Source organism: Salmo salar, chromosome 10 (genome assembly GCF_965601325.2).
Source record: "Salmo salar chromosome 10, fSalSal1, whole genome shotgun sequence".
NCBI classification, from domain to species: domain Eukaryota; kingdom Metazoa; phylum Chordata; class Actinopteri; order Salmoniformes; family Salmonidae; genus Salmo; species Salmo salar.
This window is the reverse complement of record NC_138300.1, coordinates 63715935-63739246: the sequence shown is the minus strand read 5'-3', so window position 1 is coordinate 63739246 and position 23312 is coordinate 63715935. Positions and strand designations below refer to the sequence as shown.

Here is a 23312-nt window from a genome sequence, read left to right as displayed (position 1 = left end):
AAAAGTGTAGTTATTGTGATTAAATATGTGATCTAACTGCCCAACACTCCAAAGTAATAAGGCTGATATAGTAGTCTATCAAATAAATATTGAAATATTTTTTACTTTGATTATTTTTCACTGCCACGAGTAAAACATTTTCTACTTTTTCAACTCTCACAAAAATCATTTTAAAGAGCAAGTTTTTTTTTTTTTATCTGGTTTGGAAAATGACCATCTAGTTCTCATGTGCCAACCCATCACCACTGTCCGTGCAATGGAGAAACTTGCACTCCTGTAGCCTAGATCTGAGATAATTGGATAGTGAAACTTGCATTCAGACAACTAGAAAAGCAATGGCGGTGACGTTCAAGCCCTACTCTCCCCGGGCCCGATTGCTCAACCCAAAATGAGAAATACAGTAACTTCCTCCATTAGTATCCATAGCTGATCCATCTCTGTCTGATCCATCTCGGTCTGTCCCTCGCTCCCTGCGCTGGCCCATGTGCTCCTCTGCATCTGTGAGTATCCATAGAAACCTCCCCATTTGGGCTGCTCAATGATGAGACATGAGAGAGTTGTTAGCTGATAATAGTTTCCATCATCAGTTTTCCCAGTAAAGAAAGTTTGACAAAAGAAAAGTCCACCCCTGTCGAAAGGATACAAATGTTGTCGATCTTTAGCTGCCACTATAGCTGCCATTTCTATTGCAATGTTTTTGGCGGGGACATTGCTTTTGTCAAAAAAAATATGTGGCATCGTTAGGCCTGGGCTTCTGGGGCCTAGCCCCAAAATGTTTACATAACCGAGCGTCACTTGCGCTATACAGTAGCAGGCACAGCAAGAAGCCCCTGGAGTGAAGCGCCTGTGCCTGCGGTGATTGGTCGAGATTTCACAATGCAGTGGACCGCTCACGTCCCTTGACCCCTCCCCACTACTACAGCACCGGTTAGATGTCAAGTCATTACTCAACAAAACGCCTGTCACTCAGTCAGAGTCTGCAGCATTGCACAGAGAAAATATGGATATTCTGAGCTTCTTCTGAAAGAGAGACAAAAAAAGCAAACAGGCTGAGAATGAGCAGGCAGTAGTGAATGAGGTGGAGAGCAGCCAGAAAGTAAAAGTGCAGCAGCAGCAGAGTTAGCCACAGGTTTATGCAGGGTTGGTGGTAGCTAACTAGCTACAGTAGACATGCTGAGGGAGACTAAGGGTTAGCTAATTCTAATAAGATAACATTAGTGCTCAGCATCCATAAGCTATTGGTTTTCAGTCAGAGTTATTTAACAGTATATTTAGTGAATGGGCAAGCTAAGGATGTTGATATAAGTCATGATATTAGGAAAAGTGTTTATTTTCAGCGAGTGTATTTGATGGGTTTTGTTTCTGCTTTAGCTAGCTTGACTGGCTAGCCACTTTGTTAGCCACTGGCTCCCTGTTTAAAATGGGCAATGCTGAGGTAGTAGAACTGACCAAATGAAATGAATCATAGAGGTCTTATAACCTATTCCATTCTACAGGTAAACATGATTGGCTTATGCCTGTTATTTCCATATAGAAAGGCCAGCATCCCGGAGTTGCATCTTCACTGTTGACGTTGAGACTGGTGTTTTGCGGGTACTATTTAATGAAGCTGCCAGTTGAGGACTTGTGAGGTGTCTGTTTCTCAAACTAGACACTCTAATGTACTCGTCCTCTTGCTCAGTTGTGCTCCCACTCCTCTTTCTATTCTGGTTAGAGACAGTTAGCACTGTTCTGTGAAGGGAGTAGTACACAGCGTTGTACCAGATCTTCAGTTTCTTGGCAATTTCTCGCAAGGAATAGCCTTAATTTCTCAGAACAAGAATAGACTTACGAGTTTCAGAAGAAAGTTATTTGTTTCTGGCCATTTTGAGCCTGTAATCGAACCCACAAATGCTGATGCTCCAGATACTCAACTAGTCTGAAGAAGGCCAGTTTTATTGCTTCTTTAATTAGAACAACAGTTTTCAGCTGCTAACATAATTTCAAAAGGGTTTTCTAATGATCAATTAGCATTTTAAAATGATGAACTTGGATTAGCTAACACAACGTGCCATTGGATCACAGGAGTGATGGTTGCTGATAATGGGCCTCTGTACGCCTATGTAGATATTCCATTTTTTTTTATCAGCCGTTTCCAGCTACAATAGTCATTTACAACATTAACAATGTCTACACTGTATGTCTGATCAATTTGATGTTATTTTAATGGACCAAAAAATTGCTTTTCTTTCAAAAACAAGAATATTTCTAAGTGACCTAAAACTTTTGAACTGTAGTGTAAAAAAAAAAGTGCATTTCCATTATTCACTTAGTTACTACTTTTTATATTGTTTTTGCAATGTTGAAAGGTGAACCTGCAAGTAAGCATTTCATTGCATTGTGTACTGTCACCAAAGCCCCATATACTACCCACCACTGCGACCTGTATGCTCTCGTTGGCTGGTCCTCGCTACATATTCGTCGCCAAACCCACTGGCTCCAGGTCATCATTAAGTCTTTGCTAGCTAAAGCCCCGCCTTATCTCAGCTCTCTGGTCACCATAGCAACACCCTAACGTAGCATGCGCTCCAGCAGGTATATTTTACTGGTCATCCCCAAAGCCAACGCTTCCTTTGGCCGCCTTTCCTTCCAGTTCTCTGCTGCCAATGACTGGAACGAATTGCAAAAATCACTGAAGCTGGAGTCTTATATCTCCCTCTCTAACTTTAAGCATCAGCTATCAGAGCAGCTTACCGATCAATGTACCTGTACACAGCCATCTGTAAATAGCCCATCCAACTACCTCCTCCCCATATTGTTACTTATCCTCTTGCTCTTTTGCACCCCAGTATCTCTACTGGCACATCATCATCTGCACATCTATCACTCCAGTGTTAATGCTAAATTGTAATTGTTTCGCCTCTATGGCCTATTTATTGCCTTTCCTCCCTACTCTTCTACATTTGCACACACTGTACATAGATTTTTCTATTGTGTTATTGACTGTACGTTTGTTTATGTGTAACTCTGTGTTGTTGTTTTTGTCGCACTGCTTTGCTTTATCTTGGCCAGGTCGCAGTTGTAAATAAGAACTTGTTCTCAACTGGCCTATATGGTTAAATAAAGGTGAAATAAAAAATAAATAATAAATAAAAAATATCTACAGTAGCTTTGATTGGACTGATTATGTCAACATCATACTTTCAAAACTTTAGCTAGGAAGCTATCAGTCATTATCATGAATCAAGTCGACAATCCACTGGCAAATCCTTTTCAATCCTTGTCATATGAAGCAAAGTAATGAAGAGAAATTATAGATAAAACAAATTGATGCTCATCGGCCATTGGACATAAACATTACACAACAAGTTGGAAATCGCAAATTCAGTATGCTAGAGTGGTTTGGAAGGAATCAGTGACTAACTGCAAGTATTGCAAAGCAATCACTAGCCTGCTATTCAGTGGAGTGTGTGGTCCAATTCTGGGTTTAAGGGTGTATTTTCTACACTTAAAAGGATAAACATTCGACGTTGGCCTTGCTCTCCATCCAGCATGACTTCTGCCGCGTTCAAAACAACTGTAAACTCAGAAATGGGAAATGTCAAACTTCGGTGAGTTCAAGACCACTGGGAACTTGGAAAAAACGAGCTCTGGCTGGGAAAATACGTTATGAATGGTCATCCAACTCGGAATTGCAAGTCAGGAACTCGGGCCTCTTTCTGGAGCTACGACCTGAAGATCACTGATGTCCTCATGATTCAACCTTCTTTATTTTTGCGTTCCCAGTTGTCTTGAAAGCACCATAAATCCAGAGAATGCCAGACTTTGATGACAAAGTTTGATGATAAAATTTCCCCATGAAGGACCACCGCGCCACCTTCTTGTTCAAGTGAGTACAGCACAACAAGGTGAGTCCAAAAATGTATTGTATGCTACTGCATAAATTATATGTATACTATAGCTAAGAAAGTAATACTAATTGTATGTTGTGTAGTAAGCTATTAGTGGCCCATGTGCCTCACCCTAATAATTTGGTCCATTTCCCCCTCTTAATTTAGCCTACTGTTCTGACTTGGTGGTGCACATGTAGCCTATAGCTTGTTTTAGAGAAATGTAATAATTGAATATTGTAAGAGTTTTTATTGTCTTCTTATATACCCACTTTATTTATTCTACAGTTTATCCTACAGTTCTGACTTGGTGTACAGGGAGAATACTGTAAGAACATGACAAAATCTCCACTGCTCATTTGTATACCAAAGCACTGATTATCTGTTTTTTTTGGTTCTGAATTCTGTAGCTGTACATTTCAAAAGTGCTGAACAAGTAGTTATATTGACTACATCCGTCCTAGCTCGCTCGCCGTCCCCTTATGCTATAGTTTGTACATCTCAATTGTCAGTAGAAATCACATGTGTTTAACAAGTCAGCATATCAGCTATGTTTTTTTAAAAGGCAGTAAATGAGGCTGAATGAACTGTTTCGCTGCCAGAGAAGGCTCCGCTGATAGCTAGATGTAGCAGTGATAAGGTGTTGGGACTGCTGTTGGGACTCTGCTGTTGGGACAGCATTATGTAGGCCCTAACAGTTTGTGGGAACCGTTTGTCACCGTTATAGTGCAATAAATGTATTGTTTAATGTTGTGTTGTATTGTGTATTGACTTTGCTGGCATGCATCTTTGCTGGCATGCATGTTTTTTTTTTTTTTTGCCCCACCAAGATTTACATGCTAAAATCGCCACTGCTCATTTGTATACCAAAGCACAAAATATCTGACCGAAGCCTCACTGAGTGATGAAACTCGGTGACGCCAACGAGGTCGTCAACACGTCCGTGCAGTGGCGGATTTAGTTATAGGCGACATGGGCAGCCGCCCAAGGTGGCACAGGGCGCCCGCACAAAAACATTTGGAATAGTGACATTTGCGCGATCGGTTTTCTATCGCTCATTTGCACGTCACATCAATGATATCATGTCACCGTGTGGGACTGTGGGTCAATTATCCTTGTCTGAGTGGGCGCCCTGATTCTAGTTTGTGAGCTAGGCAGGCTACTGCCTGGGAAGGTCTCCCACTCAGAAGTATGAGATGGAGAGGGGGGCGGGGGTAGGTTGACCATACGTCTCCCCACTGGAAGCCCGAGGTAGGGGGAGCGGGGGAATTTATCAAAGAGCGCACCTCTTGTACAGTACTAATGCAATTCGTAAAATCAGTCACACTACAAAATGCTACTAAATAAACCACAATTAATTCATAATACTGTGAATATATATTTTCACAGAAATATTGTTGTATTTTTTTCTGGTTTGTGCGAAATCGTTAAGAATAATATAAAACTAGTCTGCACACCACCAAGGTGAATTGGTTTAGTCTTAACTCTTGGGGGATGGGTAATGTATTGATGCTCGAGTGCCAAATCAAGACAAATTTGTTTATGTTTGTCTTTGTTACTTCTTTTTGAGTCTTCTTTTTGTACATATATATTTTTTATATTTATATAATTTTAAATGTTATGATTATTTATTTGTGTTGTTCCAAATGTCTTAATAAAAATTACAGTTAGTGCAGAATGGTGCTTTTTTTTGGGGGGGGGGGGGGGGGGTTCACCCAGGGAGCCATACAAGCTAGAACTGCCTTTGCGTCGGTGAGGCAGAAATATTGTTTATTTGTTTGTTTTGTGCATAAAGAAATATGGAAACTGAATCGTTTACCACGACACATGGGTTAGAAGTGACTTTGAAGAGCAGTGGTGATGAAGGTGATGATCTGGTCCAGACAGTTTTCTTATTATGATGAACTGGATGGAAGTCATTGTGGAGGAATCGTTAAGTATGGCTAGTTTATGATTGTGATATTATTTGGAAACATTTACTGTGTGATACGCATTGGCTATTTGGTTTGTTTGAAAACATTTACTATTTAGCCTCGTGTCGATAACGGTTCTTCTTTTACTATGTTAAAAAATAGCCTAACGGTAAAGTCGCCTTCTATTATTTACTCTGTTTATATGATATGGGAGTAGCCTAGTCTACAATAACATTATTGGATGAGCTGTTGTTATTTATTTCATGGATAAATACAATTGTAAATGAAAATATACATATTTGGTGATACAGGGTTCATTTTATATAAAAAAAATATGCGCATTTCTTCACGAGAGATGTGTTTCTATCAAATCGACTTGCTGTGGATAAAAGGCTGTGTATGATGACTTAGTGCACATAAAAATAACATTTGCGGTTAAATTCAAATGTACCGAATAAAAAATACAATTTAAATGGGTTTCCATTGCATTTTCAATTCTACGGGTCGTTTTATAAATAAAATAAAAATAGTTTTATATCGAATGTGCCCGCTCGCAGATACATTGCGCAAATATATTATAGTACATGATGAGATTATTATGGACAAAAGAGTGAGATTATTTGTACATGACAAACACGCAACCAAGCATCTACTATCATGTCACCAAAATAAAAACCTCAATATTTATTGGAAAAGTGCCACAAGCTCATCACCGTGCACTTTCACCACCCTGTGAAGTCATCATTTATTTAATCTGTAGCCTAATAAACTGCATGCTTTCCCGAGTCATAGTGGGAGAATCACATTACACATCATCTCCTGACTCCAAGTTTACTTTGATATGATGGTTATTATATCAATATTTCCGCATAAAGGCTTACCACCGCCATTTCTCACGTAAATAATTTTAACTACACAAAAAGGTTCCATCTTGTTAAGGTAGGCTTATTTAGTTTTGTCAACATTTGGAAAGTTTACCGACAAATATGCTATCTGACATGTAGCCTACTTTGCATGGAAACCTGGTTAAAGATGTCCACTGGGCAAAAACTGGTTGAATCAGCATTGTTTCCACGTCATTTCAACCAAAAAATATATGTCATGATGTTCAATCAACTTGGGAAAACTGATTGGATTTTCAAAAAGTCATCAACTAAGGGAATTTCGTATTTTTTTTATCCAACCTTTAGCCTAAATTCAATGACATGGTGAAATGTTTGGTTAATTTCACGTTGAATTCACGCTAGTTGACAACTCAACCAAATGTAAATCAAAAACTAGACGTTGAACTGATGTCTGTGCCCAGAGGGGATGTTATTTTCTACACAGAATATCATACAAAATGATTGCCAATACCGTTCTGATTCTGATTTCAGTCACTTCAAACCACCATACTGCTTCAGATTGAAATACTGCCAAAGGTCTGTCAGACTGATTTGTAAAAGACTTTCATAGCCATAATTAAAAAAGTTAGTCTATCATTTGTAATTATATCGCTTTTTTTTACATGGTCAGGTTTGGGAACCCTTGCTCTAGGGGTGTTTAAATGTGTGCAGCTGAAGATTGGTTTGAGTTGTCATCAGTGAAATAATTAATTGTAGGCTATAGATATAGGCTATTTATTTTGCACTCCTATCTTTTATTCCATAAACTTAGAACATATTATGTTTTGTCATGTATACCTTTTCCCTTGTTTTATATCTGAAATGCACTTCTTTCTGCTGTAGTTTATTCAAACATATTACCATAAACACATGAAGTTACTTTTCAATCACCTTTGAATACAGAATAATGGACTTTGCTTTATCTTACATTATTATCAACTCGTACAAAACACTTTTCACCCAAGTTAAAAATGCAGAATTTCTATTTTAGCAAACAAATAAAACGAAAATACTCAAGACAGAGCATTTAAAAGTAAAGTCACGCTACAGAAACAGGACACAATTGGGTGGGCCAGTGGCACCCCCTGCATAAACGGTAAAGCACATGAGCAACATAAAAGTCTAAGCTATGTACAATAAAAAATGTATTCTACAGAGTCCGGATATGTCTAGTTATATGTGTTGCACATTTTTGTTTCTAATCCAAGACCAAGAGGACAGGGCCTAGGCCAGCATTTAGCAAACTGTTTTTAATCCAAGACCAAGAGTACAGGGCCTAGGCCAGCGTTTAGCAAACTGTTTCTAATCCAAGACCAAGAGTACAGGGCCAAGGCCAGCATTTAGCAAACTGTTTTTAATCCAAGACCAAGAGTATAGGGCCTAGGCCAGCGTTTACCAAACTGTTTCTAATCCAAGACCAAGAGTACAGGGCCTAGGCCAGGGTTTACCAAACTGTTTCTAATCCAAGACCAAGAGTACAGAGCCTAGGCCAGGGTTTACCAAACTGTTTCTAATCCAAGACCAAGAGTACAGGGCCTAGGCCAGCATTTACCAAACTGTTTCTAATCCAAGACCAAGAGTACAGGGCCTAGGCCAGCATTTACCAAACTGTTTCTAATCCAAGACCAAGAGTACAGGGCCTAGGCCAGCGTTTACCAAACTGTTTCTAATCCAAGACCAAGAGTACAGGGCCTAGGCCAGCGTTTACCAAACTCGGTCCTCAGGACCCCAAGTGGGTTTTGGTTGAATATTTGAATCAGCTGTGTAGTGCTAGGGCAAAAAAACAAAACGTGCACTCCTTGGGGTCCCCAGGACCGAGTTTGGGAAACGCTGGCCTAGACCAATACAAGTCACGTTCAAATGGGTTTGAGCCCTCAAAGCAAGTAAGCGAACATGCATAGGAGTTCCTTTGTCTGTTTCTTATGTAGGCTAATGTACAATGTTGCAATTAAACACGTCTTCATCATCACTTTTAAATCCAAAAAACATGGACATTTAAATTGTTGTAGCCTACAAGTTAATTGGTAAACACATAGGCTACAACCCGCATAATTCATTTGAAAAATAAATGATTGCAACTAATCCAGTTAAGTTGTCTTTCGCTCCATTCGCAGGTAGGCTAGGCTACTAGGCTTAGAGCTGTCCGCAAAATTACTTTCTATCACGGCTGATACGTCAGCTGTTGTATTGACAGGCATTAAGGCTAGACCCGGGACTTTGCAACCCGCTGTATCCAAAGGTTGGGTGCTGTTTCGATTTCAGTCTCAGGGTCGCAAGGCTAGAGTTACATGTGTCTCTGTATACGCTGTAAGGGGAACCGGGAGGCCCGTACGGACAGGACGACGAGGACATGGCTGAGTTGATTGTAGCGGTGCCGATGCCGTTAAAATTGCTGATGTTGTTCAGGCCCGCAGTCGGCATCCCCGGTACAGCCGAGTGGCCCCCCATACCTCCGGCCATAGTCATAGAGGAGATGGAGTTAGGAGCTGAGAACATTGACTGGGATGTGAGTGGGCTCATTGAGTTGAAAAAAGTGAAGTTCTTTGTGGAAAGATTAGCCGGGGTCAGTCCTTTGTTGGTCCAGTTGTTGTAGGTGTAGGCGGGATACATGTCGTCGTAGGGCTGCATGAGGCCACTGAACTGGGGCAGGTAGCTGCTCTTGCACAGGTCCATTTGCTGGTTGCGTTCACGCTTCCTCCATTTGGCCCTGCGATTTTTGAACCACACCTAAAGATCAAAGACAAAAATAAAACATTTATTCAACATGCGATCTATAACAGTAATATAATGTCATAATAATAACAATAGTTGTGTTATTATGTTATTATTTGTAACATTTATAATAAATCCATAACAGTCAACTAGAAAACATACAGCCTAGCTTATGAATGATTAAAAAACCTAGAATATAGTTTTGCCACAACTTCACAAAATTGGCTCTCTAATGTTTTTATTAGAAGAACACTTCGTTTGTACTTTATAATGGAAACAAATCAGGAGTCTTAGGGTATATAATTGGAAGTGGGGCTATGTATAGTCTTCCGGGGAACACGGTTGTAGGCTAAAGATAAATTGTCCACAAAGACATGAACGATGTGACACCATAAGCTTAGAGCTGCACAGTGGTGGGTTATATTTAGCTAGAAAAGCCTCCTCATCATTGTGTTTTGCTGTGGCCTATATCTCGCCGCTCTCACGTCTGCATAGGCACTATGCACAATCAAATTCATCAAAATGTAAGCCTAACCTAGCAGGCTACTGATCGAATGATCATACAATCATTATTATCAATAGTTGTATTATCAATAACCGTTAAGTGTTTGCACGGCCCCTTGCAAAACAGCTGTTTCAGGAAAAAAAGGTGTTACTCTTGTGCGTCTATTTTAAGAGAGTGTGTAATTCACTTCTGTTGGATAATATAAGGTAAATGTTATGATGTCCTACTGCTTGGGCGTCAATAAGAGTTTGTGATTCTCTTCGAAATGTTGGAAGTATTCTATAGATGTATGGATAATCATAATATATTCGCAATCAAAAAATTACAATTAAAATGATATTGGGCGCTTATTGGCCTCATTTGTCGACTTCTTGCCAACTAACTAGTGCAATGTTGTTTTGATATGTAGGCTTAAATGTACTGGTACGTTTACACATAGGACATACGTTAATTTTAGGCCCAGGACACACAAAAAAACTCAAGCTTATCTTGTTTCTTGCCTATATTGTAATTAAAAAACCCGATTTGTTTAGGTGGTTTGGGTTGAATTTTTCGAAAAGGGTTTTCCATGGGCCTAATGTGCAATTACTCGCAAGAACATGTGTATGCATGGTAATATGCTATTACTCATTGCACTACACTAAACATTTCTGCTGTAAAACGTTTCTAGAGGAACACGTTACAGTGGACGTGTAGTGAACAATACACATTATAGCAATAATAAGACCTATGTCAAATTAACTGTTGCCGAAATAAATATTCAAAATGAATTGGCGCAGATACTGTAAGTATATATAAGAACATAGTTGATACAATGTCATCAAAAGTTGATAGATACAGTTGTATCTATCACCCCCCCCCCCCCCCCCCCCCCCCCACACACACACACAAACACAAAAAAAAGATGGAGGGAAATTATAGCGTAAAATCTACCTCATAAAGTGTGTTAATTATTGCAACGATATCATCCAAGTGGTATTCCAGTGTTGGCCTGAAGTCAAGCAATAAACCCAGAACAGGTTTAAATGGAAAGATTTTTACTTTCATTAATTCACGTCTTTATGGTTTCCCTTTGTATATACACATGTTTTAAGCACGGGCTAAAACGCATCTCGACTCACTTACCCTGACTCTGGCCTCGGTGAGGTTGGTCCACACAGCTATTTCCTCTCTCGTGCTCATGTCGGGGTAGCGGTTCCGCTGAAAGGTGGCCTCGAGCTCTTGCAGCTGCTGGCTGGTGAAATGAGTCCTCTGCCGCCTCGCTTTCTTCTTTTTGGGGTCATCTGCGTTTCCATCGTCACTTCTGTGTTCCACACTCCTCTCCTTTTCTGTGAAAAACAAACATATACATTCTTGTTATTTTACTGTGGCTTATACTGAGTCAGACTACTTTGATTTTACACAGAGGGGTACCACTCACCCAAATGTTTTCTGTACAATCTCAGCTCATGAGTCTAGAAACAGTATGTACGAAACGCATGTGCAATTTTTAACAAATGGTTTACTTCTGCTGCAGAAAAGCATAATATACCTGGCAGGGTGATTCTAACATTGTTTGAAGTGTCCGTAAATCACTAAAGTAAATGTCAACTTTCAAAAGTCTGTAAGGCCTACAAAGACTACCAGCAGGCTATCACGGTCGTCAAACATTAACAGATTTGCTCCGGGTTCAATATTGATTATTTTAGACGCTCTGTTAGAAATTAATCGGCATAAACTTAGAACGTTGCTTTTGTTGCAACGTTTGTCCAGTCTTATCTAGAGTCCATTATCTTGTCCATGCGTGTCTTTACAAGAACGCCTACATTTCATACCTTTAAAAAAGCTAGACGTAAAGAAGGGCAATATTTATTTTTAAGAAAGATCAGTTTAAAACAAACTAGCCATATTGAAGCTGCTGAATGTATTGGCTAGCCATATTCTTCTTAAGCGTACGTCTTATTATCTCTTTAGTATTAGGTCTATATATTGATATCATATAACTGATGAGGAGGAGTGGAATATAAAATACCAAATATTCCGCAGGAGCACAAAATATAACTTCAAACAATTATTATAACTCCTGCATGTCATTTGTTTAAATGTGCAGAAAATATTCAAACTGTAAGCTTATTGTTAGGCCTACTAAAACACGACAATTGCAAGTTATTTATTTCATTCACAGAAGGTGCTTTGTGTTTCGAATATATTTGTTATTGCTCAATGCTTTGGACAAAGTTGTAAGCTACGTATGAGTTTCTCTTAATATGTAAAATACATTACACACATACGTAGCTTTTTAGCCTTTAATGTTTAACACAACAAAACGCCTGTTGTATAACCTACCTAGCAATAATGACAGTATGTAATGCAATGTCATTACACCGTTAATAATGTACCTGTTATTTCAGTATCTGATGACTCGCTGCTTGAGTTCTCCAACGTTTCTCGAGTGTTGTTTGCAGTTCTCGGCAAATGAAACGTAGAGGCCATGTCGCGCGTCGGTGGGGGTCTTACGGTCTCTGCGATTCTGTCCAAATTCATTCCACCTTGAAAATAATGGTGCCGTATTAAAAATAAGTATTAAATCCTCTATATACGAGCTTTCTCAAACGTCAACAAGAGTGTTTAGATTTCCATCTGTAGCCAAACACTTGCCATTGCAAGAATTTAAAAAAATGATTTTCATGAATTTGTTCTCCAGATAAACAGACTATTTTCCTCGCAGCACTGACAGCCTAATGCTTTCAGATTCCGCTGGTGGGGATATGCCCGGTGTGAGGGGGTCAAGGGGGCGGGGGGGGGGGGGGGGGGGTATTGGGGCGGGGGTTGGGGGGGGTATCCCAGCGGAGCGCATGAGGCAACCGCAAGTTGCGTTGCCTTAGAAAAATTTGAAGAAAATGGGCCCTTTATTCAGGCATGTTTGAAATATGCTTCAGCGCAATGGAACGGCCCTGCAGCTGGGTGCCCTTAGTTAACTTAGAGCCTACACATGCACACGCAATGTATATCTCGTATATGAACTGAGCTCAATAAACATTTGCATATAGGCCTGCCCTGTTATTTTCAAGGCCAAACATATATGGAAAGTAGGCTACCTAATTTATAATTTAGTAGCCTATGTATATGAAACAATGACACTGCTGCAAAATCTGCCGTAGCCCTAATAGTCTATCAGTTCATGTGTCGGGACGATTTGATGAGGTATATTTTCAGGCCTTCTAAACAATCACCTAAAAAAAGAAGGTGAGGCAGACCTTGTGTCAAAAGAACGAAGTGGTGTGTGTGTGTGTGTGTGTGTGTGTGTGTGTGTGTGTGTGTGTGTGTGTGTGTGTGTGTGTGTGTGTGTGTGTGTGTGTGCGCGTGCGTGTGTGTGTGTGAAATCAGTGGCGCCTGCTGCTTGGTCAGAGATGGACTGAGATGAAACGTCACATGACACATAACGAGCCCAGCCACTTGAATCCAATCTTGAATTAAATTCACAGAAATAGATTTTCTGTGATTCATTTACATATATTCAAATATTACATTTCGACCTCTATGTTGGCCTTGTTTTGTTTTTAAGGAGAAAGGCTCTATATTATATTCTAGACCTATTGACAGTAGCATATTTTCCCGTAATTTAAGTGAAATGTCTGTCACACACTGTAGCGTTAAAATAAATGGAAAATAGTAAACCATGCTAGGGAGTCAACACCATTATCAATCACTTAAACAATAAAAACAATATGCAAACACAATGCAAACTCGTTTTAAGTTGATAACCATGTGAATGAAAAAGAATGAAGACAAGGCGCGCAGTGTCAAAATCCTTGAAACTTATCTGCAAATATTATTTGGTTTTGGATGATTTTATGGTCCCAATAACATGCAGTATTACAATTACATTGGCCAGGTATTTTGTTTTAGGCAGCTTCTATTGCGCACGATCTCCACGCCTTGTTGCAAGCGCAAGTGCTAAGCGTTTTAGATGTTTGTAGGCTTCAAAATAAATAAATCACAGCACGTTTTTGGAATTATTCTGCAGTTTTTACCTGATTAAGTACAATTCTATTGAAATATCAATTTATAGGCATATTCCTGAAATGTAGGTTGAAAATGAGGATCAGGCTGTCGCTGATTCCTGTTGACGATACATTTTGATAAATAGTCCAATTTCAAAACACAGTTTTCACGTGTATTTTTTTTTTTTAAATGAGCACCGTATAAACTGCACACGCACCAAAAACCCTGTTGTTTTCACAATTGGCAATAAATCACTCATATCGATTAGGGGGGAAATCAGGTTGTACGCCAATGCACGGTTGAAATTCCAAAAGTCAAAAACCACATGGACACTGGAGATACAGGCATTTTTACATTACTGGTTCAAGGACAACCTGCAGGAGACAGTTCATTTTGTAACGAGTTTCCCCAACATAAAAAGAAACGCAACACTGTTTTTGTCAATCACACATATATTGATTATCACCTTGAAATCAATTGCCCGAGAGGGAGGAGAGGAGGTTACACGTCCTGTTAAAACAAACGAACACAGCTCAAAAACCACACTGAATAGAGGAATAATGTGCACATTAGAGGTTAGAGGACAACGTGGAAAGATATCTAGCTACTTTTTGAATTGTTGCATTTTGATTCAAATGGGTCACCAACGCAGTGAGTACACTTTAATTTTTGTTAGTCACTTCCATCGATATCATCTTGAAATAAATTGAACAGGTGGCAACGTTTGGGCTGTATGCGCTGTATAAACTAACACTATTCAAATGCCACATGGAATCTGAGAATACTTTTTACATGACTGGTTAGAAGAGAATTTGTTGAAGTCATGTCAGATGGAGATACGAGGAGGCTGCCGAAACGAGACAGAAACAAATCAGTTGCTTTAACTTCAACGAATCACGGCCCGGCATAGGATGTCAACACTGACAAGGTTTGGCTGTTATTTAAGTGATAGTTTGACTCTCCAACCAGTGTAGGCCTATTGGTGTGCTGCCATCAACGGTTATAAAAAGAGCTCCCCGAATGTTCTGTGCCATTTAGTTTAAACATTATAAAGGCGTTCAAAATCCTGCAATGGAGAGGCATGTTTAACACAATCAACGGTCCCAAACCAAATATAGTTCATTAAAATGATTATTATTATTCAATTATTCATCTGCTTAAAGCAATGAATAATTGATGTAATCTATTCGTGATGACTGTAAACGTGTTATTAACATCACCAATCGGAAGCAAAAAGGATGTGAAATTCCACTCAATTGTTTGTGGACAGCGGAGTCAATCACCACCTTCCGGAGACACCTGAAACCCCACCTCTTCAAGGAATACCTGGGATAGGATAAAGTAATCCTTCTAACCCCCCCTTAAAAGATTTAGATGCACTATTGTAAAGTGGTTGTTCCACTGGATATTATAGGTGAATGCACCAATTTGTAAGTCGCTCTGGATAAGAGCGTCTGCTAAATGACTAAAATGTAAAATGTAAATGTAAATTGCGAGCGTGTGTAATGTAATAACACAAACTGTCCACATTGGGGAAATTGGCGTAATATACAATAAACATGGCAAAAGAATTCAGTATTACAATTTAGAATGATAGTAAATGAAGCACGCTCACGGTGTTTTACAACAATGACATCTACTTTTGACTACTTTAACCATGGAGAGAGTTTTAATATCCTCCTAAGCAAAATAGAATGTGCGTTCTAGACTAGAGCTTCCCCCACCCATAGGGTCATGGCTAGAAAATGTCCAGCTTTTGTCAAATTAACGTCAAAAGTTATTATTTTTGCATTTTATGTTGCTAACCTTAACCCAAAACCCTTTCCTAACCTTAACCCAATTATCCTAACCTGCTACGTTAATTATCCTAACCAGCTGAGTAAGTTCTCATAACCAGCTACTAAAATTCAAATCTGACGTAAATTTGGCAAAAACTGGATCCCTTCTAGCCATGACCCTTCCGTTCCCCTTCCATAGTGACTGGGCAGCAGCCTGAACCTTTGACGTTCCGATTCATTTAATGACATTTACTTTTGGCATGAGACCCTGTCGAACTGGAAAGAGTCCTTTAAGGGTCTTTCAAAAGGCAATTGTGCAACCTTTCAACAATCACGTACTTTTTCATTCATTTGTTCAGGTTCCTCGCCATGCTTAATGCAATATTGTTTTTATTTAGGCTATTGAACCTCTTTGGAAAGTGAGTTTTATTGAGCATTGAATGCACGCCATGTTTTCATCCGAAAGTAGCTCTACGCGCATATCTTATCAATAAAAAAAAACGGAATCATATAAATCAACGAAGTATAAGGCATTTGCCTTATTGTGGCGTCCACTCTCAAGGCTGTGAATTGGGGTCAATTGAAGTTAAATTTCACATAATCTAGAAACAAAACATTTTTCAATTCATGTAGCTATTGCCTTTCAACTGTCAAATTGATTGAAATGTTAATGGTAAGTATTCACACTGGTAAAGGGAAGAACTGAGCCAGCAACATAAAATCAAGAGGAACATCCATTCCACACAAACATCTCGGCGAATTAAGATGTCTAAACTATTCAGAAACCAATCTCAAACCGTTAAAAACAAGTCAAATGTGAGTTGCCGTGAAATCGAACATGTTCGAGGACGCCTGAAAAGCCACAGTAGGGGGACTCGCGGTGAAGCGATTTGAAGAGAGGGGTGGCAGGTAGCCTAGTGGCTACAGCGTTGGACTAGTAACCGAAAGGTTGCACAAGGCAGTTAACCCATTGTTCCTAGGCCGTTATTGAAAATAAGAACTTGTTCTTAACTGACTTGCCTAGTTAAATAAAGGTTATGCACAATCAAATGAATGTTTGCCTGTGTGTGTGTGTGTGTAGAGATGCCCATCATAAATAACTACCAACAGAGATGTAGTCAGCATCCTTTTGGGCTTTGGCTCCTAGCCTATGTTAGAGGCAGGACTGTTAGTGTTATCGTATTGACAATCTATATCATTGGCCTAATCTGTTGATATTTTTGCAAATACATTGGTGCTGAACGTTCTTATTGGCCTTCATGCGCGTATTGTTGGCTCGTCTGATAATGCGTTTTCAAATATATGGTACTTGCCACTTGCGGAAGGGATGGTTTACAAAACCCTTTTCATCCACCAAGACAGGTTAAAGGCAGTAGCAATATAAACAGTAATCTTTTTTCGGAGGACTGAAAATAAACTCAACGATCACAAACCAAACCAAAAAGTATTTTTATCGTGTCCTTTTTGTCTTAGTCAACAACAAAAAAAACACTGAAGGGGCAACGAAAACACTGGGTCTCGAATATAATCGGACACCGTGCGTAACTGGAAAAGGCTATGGACTTAATGACATTATTGACTTAGCGATCATCACATCTCCGCAATCTTGAGTGGATACTTGGTCCAAGGACGTGTGACCCATTCCCGATATCCACCCTGACATTTGAACAAATGTTTCATTCAAAATGTCTCCATCATCCCACTCATGAATTAATGGCTATTACTTTGTACCATATTGCTTCAGTCTGCTTTAGAGTCATAGACGTTAAATCACTCTTGCCTCGTGTTCTCTTCAATAGCCTATAGGCCATGCAAGTAAAAAGTTATGTTACGTCCTCATCAATATTTTACGTATGCCGAGTGGCGATTTTAGCATGTAAATCTTGGTGGGGCAAAAAAAGAAAGAAAGTGGGATGCATGCCAGCAAAGCCACAACAAAACACTAAACAATACATTCATTGCACTATAACGGTGACAAACGGTGCCCGCAAACTGTTAGGGCCTACATAAAGATTTCCCAACAGCAGTCCCAACACCTTACCACTGCTACACCTGGCTATCAGCGGAGCCTTGTCTGGCAGCGAAACAGTTCATTCAGCCTCATTTACTGCCTTAAAAAAAAATACCTGATATGGCTGACTTGCTTAAACACATGTGGTTTCTATTGACATTTGAGATGTACAAACTATAAGGGGACAAAAGTGGATAAGAGGCAATATGTAATTTCGATTAAGAAATTAATGAGCGAGCTAGGACAGACACATGACACATTAGGCACATGGGTTACTAACAGCTTACTACACAACATACACTTAGTATTACTTTCTTAGCTACAGTATACATATCTCCCTGGCATATCACATCATTTACGCAGCAGCATGCAATACATTTTTGGACTCAAATTCTTGTGCTCTGCTCAATTTGGGAAAATTTTGTCATCAAACTTTGTCCTCAAAGACTGTCATTCTCTGGATTTATGGTGCTTTCAAGACAACTGGGAACTCGAAAAAAACAAGGTCGAATCATGAGGACATCAGTGATCTTCAGGTCATAGCTCTAAAATAGAGGCCAGAGATCCAGATTTACAATGCCAAGTTGGATGACCGTTCAAAATGTATTTTCCCAGTCAGAGCTAGTTTTTTTTCAAGCTCCTAGTTGTCCTGAAGTCACTGAAGTCAGATTTCCCAGTTCCAAGTTAACAGTTGTTTTGAGCGTGGCACAAATCATGCTTCATTGACAGCATGGCCAATGTTGAATGTTTATCATTCTAAGCTTGGAAAAGAGACCATTAATTGCAGATTTGGGACCACACATGCACTCCTCTGAATATATGGCTAGTGATTGCTTTGCAATGCTTGCAGTTAGCAACTGATTACTTCCAAAACACTCATTGTTGAATTTGCGATTTCCAACTTGTTGTGTAATGTTTATGTCCATTGGCCGATTAGCGCCGATATGTTTTATCTATAATTTCTCTTCATTATTTCTATTCATATGACAACGATTAAAAAGGATTTGCCAGTTGAATGTCGACTTGAAATTATGATATCAGTCTAATCAAAGCTACTGTAGATATAATGTGATTTGGCGTCATTTTACCTGTGGCCAATGACCTTGAGCCTTCTTGGATGGGCACTTCTAATGTAACTCTATGGCAGCACCCAAGGGCCTTATATTTTCTAGCTCTACCCTCAGACTTGGCAGTGACATAGTGTCCCCATGAGTGACAGAACACTGAGCCAATCATGGCACAACTAGAGAACATTAACAACCCCAACACTGGCTGCCCCACCACCACAGAAAGCACTGAGTTAGGCTGAAACACCTGCATTTTGGAGCAGAAAGCAAAAAAAGAGACAATGTTTGTATGCAGCTTTAATAACTCAATTATTATTATACATTTTTTTACAATGTTTGCAAACTGATATGTGACACGTATTAATGCCAAAATAACATGCAAAACAGGCAAGCACCCCCAAGAAATATATATGCAATATATACAGTTGAAGTCGGAAGTTTACATATACCTTAGCCAAACATATTAAACTCAGTTTTTCACAATTCCTGACATTTAATCCTAGTAAAAATTCCCTGTTTTAGGTCAATTAGGATCACCACTTAATTTTAAGAATGTGAAATGTCATAATAATAGTAGAGAAAATGATTTATTTCAGCTTTTATTTCTTTCATCATATTCCCAGTGGGTCAGAGGTTTACATGCACTCATTTAGTATTTGGTAGCATTGCCTTTAAATTGTTAGACTTTGGTCAAACATTTCGGGTAGCCTTCCACAAGCTTCCCACAATAAGTTGGGTGCATTTTGGCCCATTCCTCCTGACAGAGCTGATGTAACTGAGTCAGGTTTGTAGGCCTCATTGCTCGCACATGCTTTTTCAGTTCTGCCCACAAATTTCCTATAGAATTGAGGTCAGGGCTTTGTGATGGCCAATCCAATACCTTGACTTTGTTGTCCTTAAGCCATTTTGCCACAACTTTGGAAGTGTGCTTGGGGTCATTGTCCATTTGGAAGACCCATTTGCGACCAAGCTTTAACTTCCTGACTGATGTCTTGAGATGTTGCTTCAATATATCCACATCATTTTCCTTCCTCTGATGCCATCTATTTTGTGAAGTGCACCAGTCCCTCCTGCAGGAAAGCACCCACACAACATAATGCTGCCACCCCGTGCTTCACAGTTGGGATGGTGTTCTTTAGCTTGCAAGCTCCTCCTTTTTCCTCCAAACATAACGATGGTCATTATGGCCAAACAGTTCTATTTTCTCCAAAAAGTACGATTTTCGTCCCCATGTGCAGTTGCAACGTGTAGTCTGGCTTTTTAATGACGGTTTTGGAGCAGTGGCTTCCTTGCTGAGCGGCCTTTCAGGTTATGTCGATATAGGACTCGTTTTACTGTGGATACAGATAGGTTTGTACCTGTTTCCTCCAGCGTCTTCACAAGTTCCTTTGCTGTTGTTCTGGGATTGATTTGCACTTTTCACACCAAGGTATGGTCCTGTGTGGCTCAGTTGGTAGAGCATGGTGTTTGCATGGTGTTTGCAACGCCAGGGTTGTGGGTTCTATTCCCATGGGGGACCAGTACGGGAAAAATGTATGAAATGTATGCATTCACTACTGTAAGTCGCTCTGGATAAGAGTGTCTACTAAATGACTAAAATGTAAATCTATCTCTAGGAGACAGAACGCGGCTCCTTCCTGAGTGGTATGATGGCTGTGTGGTCCCTTGGTGTTTATACTTGCGTACTATTGTTTGTACAGATGAACATGGTACCTTCAGGTGTTTGGAAATTGCTGCCAAGGATGAACCAGACTTGTGGAGGTCAACAGTTTTTTTTTCTGGGGTCTTGGCTGATTTCTTTTGATTTTCCCATGATGTCAGGCATAGAGACACTGAGTTTGAAGGTAGGCCTTGAAATACATCCACAGGCACACCTCCAACTGACTCAAATTATGTCAATTAGCCTATCAGAAGCTTCTAAAGCCATGACATCATTTTCTGGAATTTCCCAAGCTGTTTGAAGGCACAGTCAACTTAGTGTATGTAAACTTCTGACCCCCAGGATTTGTGATGCAGTGAATTATAAGTGAAATAATCTGTCTGTAAACAATTGTTGAAAAAATTACTTGTGTCTTGCACAAAGTAGATGTCCTAACTGACTTGCCAAAACTATAGTTTGTTAACAAGAAATTTGTGGAGTGGTTTAAACGAGTTTTAATGACTCCAACCTAACTGTATGTAAGCATCCGACTTCAACGAGTCATTAAAACCCGTTGTTCAACCACTCCACAAATTATATATGTATATTTATATGTATATAATTTGTTTTAAGCTTAAAATGTGGGGCTCAAAACAGGCTGCCCTGAATTACTGGTCCCCACTGCGTATGTCTATGACTTAAATGGACTGTTCAGACATGGGAAAACATGCGAAAGCACGACAATAACTTATAGAGATCTATGATCCATCAATGATTTCCGTCCACATTTATTTATGTGATACTGCGTAATTAGGCAGAATAAAAGTCTATGCAAGCAAACGGTTTTAACGAATAGTCCAGACCTGATTTATTTAATATATTATTGGCAAATACCTACCAGAAATCTGTAGGCTATCCAAACCACAAGAATAAACTGAACGGGTATCTTTGCTAATGTTTGCGCATAAGTCCGATATCCTATCTAAAAGGCCACCGTTGCCTCTGCTATTTAATTAACAGTGTAATTTACATTTACGCAATCAACTACTTATTGTATCATTGAATGGATGTAGCCTAGTCAAACAACTGAAGTAGCCCCTTTTGCCGCAGTAAGGTAGCATGCAGACAAAATATGTCTGTCATGTAACAAATCCCTCATAACGAAGCATGAACCTCGAAGAATTCCAGATGCAAAATGCATATAACCCGAGAATACTCGCCTATGGGTATGATGAAGGCTCTATTATGCATTCATAGGCTGTCAATGGTGCATAAAAAAAAAATATTCTCAACACCATGTTCGTTTATAAGCTGCTTGTTAACTGACAATGCGTTGTGGTAGCATATATTATAGTATTTGCCCAGGCTTTATGAATGCATAATAAACCATGTTTGACCAGTAAAATGTTACCAAAGTCTAAAAGATGTAACGGTCAAGCATGAAGTAATACCTGTATTTCCGCAAGGGGTTACATTCTTCGACAAAACAAGTTCCATTTAGATGCCTGAAAAACAAAATAACAATGTACATTCACCATCATATTATTTATACAGGGTCGTCATTGTAACCTTCTTGTCTATAGCCTATCGACAAATCCACTTTAATCAGGGATAATATTGGCCTATAGCATTGGCTCCACTGAACAGCGTTTACGCACGTTTCCTTTTGCTTAGTAGAAATGAAAATATAACGACGAAAAACGCTCAATAATAGAGTCTTGGCTGAGTCTTTGGCTACACTTATTCATAATAATAGAGTCCTTTTTGGCTGAGTCTTTGGCTACACTTATTCATTCATTGGAATTATGCTGACCTTTAGTTTTAAAAGAGTCAGAGATACCGTTGCAAAAGTTGATCTTTAACGTGATGTAAACACATAACGTCTTTTATCTTCTCACACACACACACGCACACGCACACTGTCAGATTAGTAACATAATAGGAGTGCATTCACTCATTAAGAGGTATTTTTTATTACATCTTCTTATGATATGAGGTTGTATTTCTTCTGACAACTCACCTCTCACGTAATATTGTTATTTCTCAAACGTCTTCTAGTCGGAGCCTATTGTCATCCATGTACTCATTCATAAAAACATTATTCAATTCAACGTTTTATCGCAATACTCTAACACCCCACCTATATTCCCTGACAAGGTTTGTAATCTTCTCCTACAAAAGTCAATGCATGCCCATGCGTAATACTCAAAACACAGGTGGTTGGTGGAACCTTAATTGGGGAGGACGGCTCATGGTAATAGCTGCAGCGGAGTCGGTGGAATGGTATTAAATACTTCAAACATATGGTTTCCATGTGTTTGATGCCATTTCATCTGCTCCGTTTCAGTTGTTATTATGAGCCGTCCTTCCCTCAAAAGCCTCCACTGGCTCGAATCCTATGTATCCTCCACTTGACATAGACTGGAGAGGCCTTGTACACTTGGACACAATAAGAGCTTGCAATCCGAGTCACTGTCTTATAATTTTGGGGGACCAAGTGGCGCAGCGTTCTAAGGCACTGTATCGATTTAACTGACTTGCCAGATTAAATAAAACATAGAAATTAATACATACCAAGGCATATATTTTCCGCACAACTCGAATAGCCTACTCACCAGTTAATTCCAAGAAAATAAATAAACAAATCTTTACTATGTCCCCATGCAGGTGTGAAATAGATCCACTTAAGTGCGGGCATGTGCTGTGTCCAAGTACGCGCTTTGATAGCTTCTCTGCGTCGCTTCGTGTTTTCTTCTGGAGACCTTTCTCCTGTCCCGGTGACGTCACGGCGGCGAACCACACGACAGCAACTCGATACAGTAATGCGCATATAGCCTACGGTGAGGAGATGTACAAGCAGCTGATCTTTTTAAAGGCGGAGAAAACCCTAAACAAATGGTTTTGAATATCAATATGTTTAGTGAATTCGTTTGAATTTTTATGTATTTCT

At 39.5% G+C, this 23312-nt stretch overlaps 1 protein-coding gene across 1 annotated transcript; it reads right to left on the bottom strand.

Moving 5' to 3' along the window:
- Window positions 1–8664: 8664 nt before the first annotated feature.
- Window positions 8665–23072, bottom strand: LOC100136935 (paired-like homeodomain transcription factor 1beta). Its single transcript, NM_001123701.1, has 5 exons — window positions 22978–23072; window positions 21814–21867; window positions 12262–12411; window positions 11009–11211; window positions 8665–9393 (listed from the first exon to the last, which is right to left on the bottom strand). Exons 2-5 carry the CDS (start codon window positions 21857–21859, stop codon window positions 8842–8844), a joined length of 951 nt encoding a protein of 316 aa, NP_001117173.1. The 5' UTR covers window positions 21860–21867; window positions 22978–23072; the 3' UTR covers window positions 8665–8841.
- Window positions 23073–23312: the final 240 nt, after the last annotated feature.